Source organism: Triticum urartu, chromosome 6A, assembly GCF_056163025.1.
Source record: "Triticum urartu cultivar PI428250 chromosome 6A, HENAU_Tu73, whole genome shotgun sequence".
Lineage (NCBI taxonomy): Eukaryota > Viridiplantae > Streptophyta > Magnoliopsida > Poales > Poaceae > Triticum > Triticum urartu.
In genome coordinates, this window is record NC_141878.1 from 25,975,760 (window position 1) to 25,985,004 (window position 9,245).

At 43.7% G+C, this 9,245-nt stretch overlaps 1 protein-coding gene and 1 non-coding gene across 2 annotated transcripts; one reads left to right on the top strand and one right to left on the bottom strand.

The window, feature by feature from the left end:
• Positions 1–204: 204 nt before the first annotated feature.
• TRNAT-CGU (transfer RNA threonine (anticodon CGU)) lies at positions 205–276 on the top strand. The gene has a single exon. It is a non-coding gene; the product is annotated as a tRNA-Thr (tRNA).
• A 2,822-nt stretch (positions 277–3,098) lies between these two features.
• On the bottom strand, positions 3,099–7,478 carry LOC125514780 (serine carboxypeptidase 3). Its single transcript, XM_048680132.2, has 9 exons — positions 7,107–7,478; positions 6,760–6,928; positions 6,218–6,337; positions 5,282–5,425; positions 5,039–5,189; positions 4,573–4,661; positions 4,206–4,464; positions 3,759–3,892; positions 3,099–3,503 (listed from the first exon to the last, which is right to left on the bottom strand). The coding sequence occupies exons 1-9, from the start codon at positions 7,415–7,417 to the stop codon at positions 3,363–3,365; spliced, it is 1,518 nt and encodes a 505-aa protein (XP_048536089.1). The 5' UTR covers positions 7,418–7,478; the 3' UTR covers positions 3,099–3,362.
• Between the last annotated feature and the right edge of the window lie 1,767 nt (positions 7,479–9,245).

Sequence of the window (9,245 nt, forward strand, 5' to 3'; positions counted from 1 at the left end):
GGTAGGAGGAGCTCCCTGGAGGCCGATATGGCTTCGATTTCTAAAGGTGCTGAGGTCGCTGCTGCTCGTTACTGGGATGTGATAGGGTACGAAACTATGAATCATGAGACAAAGCTGCTCTGTAAAAATGCAGAAAGAAATCTGCCTTTAGGCCTTGTAACTGCATTTGTAATGTTTTGGCAAATACCAGCTCAGTACGTTGAGGCCTCCGTAGCATAGTGGTAGTGCGTTCCCTTCGTAAGGGAAAGGTCGTGAGTTCGATCCTCACTGGGGGCTTCTCGTTTGCCTTTTTGCTTCTCCCCATTCTGTTTTCTTCTTCATCCGCATCCAAGCAAAGCATCCTACTGAATTACATTTCTTCATGTCACAACGCTTCATCATCCAAATCAATTTCTGGTCTTCGCTTGGCCAACCTTTTCTCCCATGTTGCATCTCAAGACCACCTTGGTTGGAGCATGCATACGAATGCAGCCTATGAATTCTGCTGTTGCTTGCCACAGCCTGTCGGTCATCTTGTTGACAAATCAGAGGACCATTTTGTCTCCCATCATCATACATCTACAAAATCAGAGGACCATTTTGTCTCCCATCATCATACATCTACAACATTGATCTGCATTTTGTTTGGGAGAAGGGGATGATGAGCCTTTGTGTGTGTGCGTGTGTGTGTGTCCCAGGGAATGGTCCTTCCTAGGATGAAATAATCCAGCAAGTATTTCTTACTTTCTTGCCAGATCAAAGCGAGAAAGAGAGAGATGCACACACATGGACATGGACATGATTAGTGGCTATACATATCCAGCTGAAACTGGGGGGAAAAGAGGGTACATGGAAGGAAAACATGAAGCTGCAGACAGACGCTCATTGAGACCACAAGTTTTCAGAGTCGGTGTCCATCACATAGCAGCGTAGAACGTCCTCGATGGCCCTTTTTCAGGAACGGCTTCACTGAGTTCCCCTTGTGTGAATCGGGGCCACTTGGCCAGCATTCTGAACCTGCACTCGCACGGACAGAAAAAACAGGTTACTCCTCAGTAATCTACACTCGCAACGTACCAGGTAGACTCACTTCGTTTTGAATTATTTTTGGAACAGTAGGTATCGAGATGAAGTGAGAAAAAAAGAGTAGGTGATTGATCACAAACCTTGACGGAACTGACTGTCCGGTGGCTCTTCAACACTCCAGCTTGTGCATCGTCTACCAAAAATGATGATTCAGCAGTTTTGGCAAAGTCTTTCTGACCAGACCATTCCATGGAGTGGATCCACCTTCAGTTTCCTTCTCAGACATAAACAATGTTACGCTGGATAAGTTGATACTCTGACGATGGCTGAAATGCATCTAATAATCTGACGATGAAGTTGAGTATATCTTAACTGCAATGCATCTAATAATCTGATGATGACTGTAATACAAGAAAATGAGGAACATGGTGCTAAGCATAAACTGTATTTTAAGCGTCACACATGCTTCATGGGATGCAGTCTTTGTGTCTTGCTCGCCTATGAAGGGTCTATATGGAAGTTGCAACTCGCAGTGAAATCTCAACTTCTTGATATTCACAACCTTTTCCCAAGGCAACTGTCTTATTAGCATGTTTTTTCAGTCTCGAAACAAGAAAACAAGATGCTAAACTGTTACGCTAGTTATTATGGCCTGGGAGTTGTGATGGTAGAAACATCCAGCTATGTGCGGCCACTTACAAATGGAAGGCATTGCAATGACTCTAAAAAGTAAAAACATATTGACTTCCACATCAACATATCTTTAGAAGTATGTGCTGCCATTCATTTATATTATTCACGATTATTATTTGGACATGTAACATACTTTGCTATCAATATTAAAATCTTGGCCATTTAATTCCAAAGACGGTTTGTGCTGATGTCCCACCATGGGACATTATCGAATATATCTTTATTTATGATTTATTTACGATAGATTCATTTGGCCACCTGCCTCCCTTCCTTGAGAGAGAGAGAGAGAGAGAGAGAGAGAGATGATACATATCCTTAGACAGATTCATTTAGCTCCCTACATGCATATATACTTCCTCTTCTCGTGCCGCGAGCCAAGTATTGTGCTCGCATACAACTCCCCTCCTCGTCCAAACAACATGTTACATCTCTCCCCGCGAAAATAAAAATAAAAAAAAGTGTTACATCTCCTCCTTGTGTTTTGGCCTATTAATTACTCTATCCTGAGCATGGGAGGCGTCAAGAAGTTCCCTATGATCTATCTCGTCCTCACTAATTTTGCCTACCATTCCACGATCGGATGCTCATAGCTAACATACTGTTCCTGATGACCACTATGTACACGCCCACACACCATCTATATCCGAGCTATCTTGAGTCGTCAAATCTTCTGTGATAGATGTCTGGTCCTATTTGCACACTCATCTACTTCATTGACCCCAATGGTCGAGTATTTGCCTACGTGGACGATCGGTAGGGGAGCTCCTTGGAGGCGGATTTGACTTTGATAACTATAGTTGCTGAGAGCGCTGCTACTTGTTATATGGATGGAGTAAGACCATGGGATAAAGCTGCTCTGTAAATGTTGAAAGAATCCACTTTATGCCTTGTAACTGGATTTGGAATTTTTTTGGCCGATGCTGTAACCCTTTGACATCGGAGTAGCTATCTGGCGAACGTGAACGCCCCAGAGCCATCTGACGGGGGGGTCAGACGGCGGCAGTTTTACACCAAAAACTCACGCGATTTAAACAAACTTCCATGACAGTTCTGCAAATTCAACCTGTCATCCTGACTGGCAAATTGGCATTTCTACCATTCTGTTTTCTTCATCATCCAACTCAATTACCATTTGTGTTCTGGTCTCTCCGCATTAATGCCTAAGGATTATCCTGTTGCACGCATGCCAGTCAGTTAGACCATAACTGCTTGTTGGCAAATCTGAGGACCACTTTGTTTCCCATCATACATCTGAACATTGATTCGTTGATCACTTTTTGATTGGAAGAAAGGGATGATGAGCCATAATTTGTGTGTCAGTGGCGATGCTGCCCAGAGGGTATTTCCTTTGGCCAGATCAGAGAGAGAGGGACACACAGTCACACACACACACATCGGCATGATTAAAACATGAGCGGCTCTCAAACATCGCCCCCCATGGTGTATTCCATCCTTCATCAACGTCATAAACCATACATCCTGCAGTTACATTTTGGGGCCAACTTTCTTTTCTTGTTATTAGGGACTACATATCCAGTTGAAACAGCGGAGAAAAAAGATACATGGAAAACAGGAAGCTACAGCAGACACTCCTTCAGACCGCAAGGGCGACGCGTGCAGGCTACCTAGCCAGTTTCTTTTCCCTTTTTGGTCGGTGTTGACGATCACATCGCGGCGTAAAACGTGGTCGTAGATGACTCTTCTTCAGGAACCGCCTCCTTGAGTTTCCCCTGGGTGAATCTCCTCAGCATTTCAAGGGCGGCCTTCGGTTGGTCCATCGGAACCATGTGGCCAGCATTGTGAACCTGCATTTGCACACACAAACAGATGTCAGCAATCTAGACTGGTCATCTATCTAGACTCGCTTCTGCTCCTCATTGATCTAGTGGTTAAGTAGTACTGTTTGGGTCATGTCGGCGTAACCATGCTTTACTGTGCCATCTAGGCATGCTTACTGATGCACCAAGTTTCTTCAAAAAATGAATGGGCCAACTTCTTTCGGATTGTTTTTTGGGAGAAGTAGGTATCGAGTAAAGTGAAAAAGGTGCTTGATCGCAAACCTTGAGGAAGCTGAGTGCCCCATGGCTCTTCAATACTCCAGCTTGAGCATCATCTACTAAAAACGATGATTCAGCAGTTTTGGCAAAGTCTTTCTGACCAGACCATTCCATGGAGTGGACCCACCTTGAGTTTCCTGCTCAAACATAAACAATGTTACACTTGACATATTACATGACATACATCAAATAATCTGACAATGTGTAAGACAATGCAGAACATGAGGCCAAGCATAAACTTTATTTTAACATGTTAGGTTAAAAAAGTAGGATTCAGAAACTGGGATGCTGGTGTTCCTATTCACCTAAAAATGACATGTAAAGATCCTGTCATGAAAGAGCGAGCTATATGCAGTATAAATGGGGGACATTTCAGTACTTAATTAGTTATGACAAAGCAAATTTGCAAAAATGACTCTAAAAAACATATCGACTTCGACATATCCTTACCGAGCCAATTGCATATAAGGTCATATTCCCCAGCATATATGAGCACATTGATCCCATCCTCAAGTAGAGCTGGGATGCCGACTTCCAAGTTCCTCATCCAGTCTGTGAGCATTGCTTGATAAACCGAAGTGCTGCATGAGACGAATTCAATGTCACCTACTCCAATTGCCTGTCTGACTGCTTTATCACCGAAGAACTTCTCCAAGTTTGAGAAGTCGTAGCAGAGTTTCCCTTCACACTCCTTCCTAACGTCGTAATACTGTAAAGAGGCCATTAACAAGTTTTAGTTTATAGCCGCAAATAATATGTTTCTTAGTCTTTAGTCTACTGATGCTATTAGCAAAATTAACATCAATTCCTCACTTACATTCTTGGTACCAACAAGCTTCATGATAGAGTTGAAGATGGAATTGCAGACCATATATGCTGCCATGCAAGATGCCTTCCCATCTGTACCTGAAACGTAAGTATGCCGTTAGGGACATTTTTCTTTTAACTTGGAGAAATCTTCAGGTATCAGGATGTGATTTGAATGTGTTGTTTGGTTGTTAAAAAAATGCGTTGTTTGGTTGTTAAAAAAATGCGTTGTTTGGTAGAAAATACTCCTAGATACTGTGTAGACAACTTTATTTTTTTTAACCAAAAAAGTGTACGCAACATTATTTAACCTCATTTATACCCTATAAATGGATTCATTCAAGTTTCAAGAAGTCTGACAGTTGGAAATATATACATGTTATTCTCAGGCAATGGCATCACACTGCTTTTATCTTTTGCAAATGATAACAAGGAAACAGAGCATTTTAGTTCAAAAGCATTTATGTAGTACTGACCACAAAGTTTGATTGCAAATTCACATGGTGGGATGAATTTGTTGATCCTTTCATAGTCAGCTTTCTGAATAAGGTTCATGTCCAATGCATAGTCTGTGTAGGCCTTGTATTGAATTGCTGGATCTGTGAGGCCATTACCGATCGCAAACCCCTATAATACATAAGAGAGATGCATATTAATTAAGAAAAACCAAATCATCAATAGAGAATTAAGGGCAACACGAACTTCGGTAAGGATCTTACCTTCAAGTTTATGTGAGTGCCCTCATTTTTCTTATTTCCCTGGTGAACTCGGCTTGCAAATGCCGGAATGTAGTGCCCAGCATAGGATTCTCCAGTTATAAAGAAGTCGTTCTTTACAAATTCCGGGTGCTTCTTGAAGAAGACCTGAAATGGGAGTTAAGAACAAATAATTACTACACAGCACTTCTCTGTTTTTGCTGAAGTCAACAAAATCTAAATAATCAGACCTTAGAACAATAGTACAATATGCAGCTATATTACATGATTCTTCTACTTCATCTGGTCTGATCTGAGGGCTAAATTTTAGGTAAATCATCGTTTATACCGCCTCTAATGAAGATATGCAGTCAATTTGCTATATTCATAGTTTTGCGTAAGCAAGTTCCCAATTCCAGCCTGAACAATTTACGCGGTACAGACGCACACTATCAGGCATGGGCATCAATGCACACTATGGACAGATTGAAGAGCACACATAATTAGGCATATCAGTCGGAGGGTACCTGCCTAAGTCTTGGGACAGTTAGCCAAAAGAGGTGGATGGGATACACATTTGTTGTTCTGGTGGATCAAGGGGTGCAGAAATAGTAGCTAGCACTAAATGCAGAAAGTACGGAAAACATCTTGTAATGCACTTAATCAGAAAAAAAAGGGTTATGCTCCGGTGGGAGTATCCAATCGTAACGGAATTCTTGTGCCTTAAGAAAGTAGAACTGCACTATATATGAGCATATTATTAACTGATACTACCAAACTACTACAAATAAAAGAGTGCCCTGATGTGTTTATTCTTGTTATGTCATCGTTGTACAATAGAGGATATTTTAGCATGTCTTGCTAAAATGTTCCTTACTGAATTAATGTATCATCTCGTCAGTCGTCACCATCAATTTATAAAGTACATAAGTAAAGTGCATCTTGGACCGAAAACAGTACCTGGAGAAAGTCATACAGGTCGTTGCTGACCCCTGCCTCGTCATGACGGGTATCGCGGTCGTCGGAGCTGTAGCTGAACCCTGTCCCGGTCGGCTGATCAACGAATATGATGTTCGAGATCTGCAGGCAGCAAGTACCATCAGCACAGGAGGAGGTAGACCAAACCAGAGATCACTCTCAGGCCATAGCGGCTTAGTTATAATAATTGACATGATCCAGGAGCTGACTGTCTGTCTGCAGCCCAAAGACCTCAAATTGACCTTCTGGTCACCATCAATTTAACCACGGATATATACAATTACTATTTTCTGAACCACTAGTCAGACACAGAAAAAACACTTCAGTTCAGACTTCAGAGCAGTTGCTTTCACCCAAAATCAGGCGACAGTTTCAGACTTACAAAATTTCAGGTCATATTTTTCAGTGGTTACGTGCTAGGTGAGCAAAGCATCCGGTTTCTTTCTTGACGAAACGTATAAAGCATTTTATTATTAGAATGTGTATCAATAAAGTGCATGGCAATTAAAGGTGAGATTGCCTACCTTGTCCCATCCGAACTTGTTCCAGACGAGCGACATGTTGTTGGCGATGGTGAAGGGCCCGTTCTCGTAGAAGACGGCGAGCTCGCTGCTGCACCCCGGGCCGCCGGTGAGCCAGATCACCACGGGGTCCTCCTTCTTGCCCCGCGACTCGAAGAAGAAGTAGAACATCCTGCAGAAAGAAATTCCCTCAATTTCCGTCCCGAAAACCGCTCCCCAATCGCCGGCAAGCCGGGCCGCCGGCCGTTACGGGCCAGAAAGCCTTGGAATTTGGCGCAAAAACAGAGCGAATTGGCTTCACGAGAGCGGAAAGCAAGGCGCGACGGCCGGAGTTTATCTGACCGACTGACCTGGCGTCGTGGGTGTTGGGGAGGCGGTAGTAGCCGGCGTGGTGGCCGAGGTCGCCGACGCCCTCGGGGAGCCCGGGCAGCGTGACCCGGCGCTCCAGCAGCTGCCCGGGCGCCACGTCCTCTGCCCCCGCGCCGAGGCCGCGGAGGCCGGAGGACGCCCCCGGGAGCAGGTTGAGCGCGCGGATGAGCCGCTCCGCCTGCGCGCCCGGGAAGCTGGCGTCCGGGGGCAGCCGGAGCGCGTCCACCGCCGCGCCGGCGAGGAGGCAGGCGGCGGCGAGGAGGAGGAGCAGGAGGCGCGAGGTCGTCGCCATTGATGGTGCGATGGTGGGGAGAGGAGGTAGCGGTTTCGTGGGGATTTGGCGGAGGTTTCCCCGGGAATTTATAGCGTGGCGTGGCTTTCGGGGTGGAGCTTGCAACGGACTGCTGCTGCTGCTCTGCTCTGTTCTTGACTTGGCTTGGAAGCGCATCCTGAGATGAGATTCCTCTCCTTTTTTTAATTCTTTTTTTCCCTTTTGTATCTGGATATACTCCCTCCGTTCCTAAATATTTGTCTTTCTAGAGATTTCAAATGGTCGTATATAGACATATTTTAGAGTGTAGATTCACTCATTTTGCTCCGTATGTAGGCACCATTTAAAACCTCTAGAAAGACAAATATTTAGGAACAGAGGGAGTATATTACAGTTTTGCTAAACCACATCTAGATGTGCCATAAGTATTGCACATCTAAATCCTATGCCATTGATCTTACATGGAGATTCGTGTGGGTATTTTCTCTTTCCTTTTTCTTTTCCTTTCTATACTTGATTGAGCCACTTAGATGTACAATAACTGGGGCATATCTAGATGTGTCCTAAACATTATTATCAGGTGTTGTTTAATCATAAATAACTCTGATCAAAATCCTAATTCTGATCCGAATCATGGTGCACGATGGAGTAGACCAGACGGTGCCCGTACCCACCGTGAGAAAGAAACTTCCCAGATCCAGGGAAGCTGGGCATAAGGAAGGGCTTTATTCCTTACTTTCTGCAAGGTAAAATTTTCTTTTTTGATGAGCCGGTGAGTTTTATTATTCCTCAAGAAATTAGTACATACTACGGATCCACGGAAGCTTGTAGAAGCATCGGATAAGAAGTCGTCGATGTAGACTAGAAGATGTCGGTAACTTGTGCAGTAAATCACCGACTCGGAGAAGAGAACGCAACTCCCACCCACTCCCCGACAAGGTCTAAGTTGGTCGATGTTTAGCGGTCGGAACTGGAGCCGAATAACAAGGTCGCGCTATCTACTCCGCGGGATAGCACCACCGGGACAAAATCCTACAGAATAAAAACAAACCCTTGCCTGGAGAACTAGATCTAGGAACACACCACCCTTCCCACACCTCCAACGAAGCCAAAAATCACTATAAGAACGAGGAGAAGGCAGTGAAGGACTTGTTCCATGCTGACGACAGCGTCATTGCCTCATCGTCGATTATTGGGGACAAACCTGAACTAAAAACCTCACCCTGCCATGCATCATCGATTGAGTGGCGTGCGGTGGGAGAGGGGCACGGGATCTCACAGGGGAGGACGTGGATCGGCGCTATTTCCTAGGCAGGAAGGACTTTGTTACCGGGAAATTTTTTTAGAACAATCATATTTTGAAGTTCCCAGAATTCTGAAAAAGTACACATGCATCTAGGGATGTATAACACCTTCGAAAAAATGCATGATGAAATACATTATGGTCCCAAGTCTTTCTAGCACATGCACTATTCATTTTCACTATAAAAGTATATTATTTTGTTTTTATACAGGTCACACCTAGTCGTATTTGATCGTGAAATTCTACATAAATGTAGTATACATCCCAATGTTCATGAGTAATTTTTTAAAAGATTTTCCAAAATTTTAAATATAATTTCCAACCAAAAAAAACAGAGCTCCATGGAGCTCGGGAGCAAGAGAGCGACTCAACTTATTAGTCGTAGTAGCAGCCCCTCCGTTTGAAAATAATTCAAGCTTTAGGATTGTCCTAAATCAAACTTCCACAAGTTCAACAAAGTATACATAGAAATACATCAACATGTATAAAGCCAAATTGAGCTCATTAGATTAGTTATATGAAATAGTACGTATATTTTAATATTAT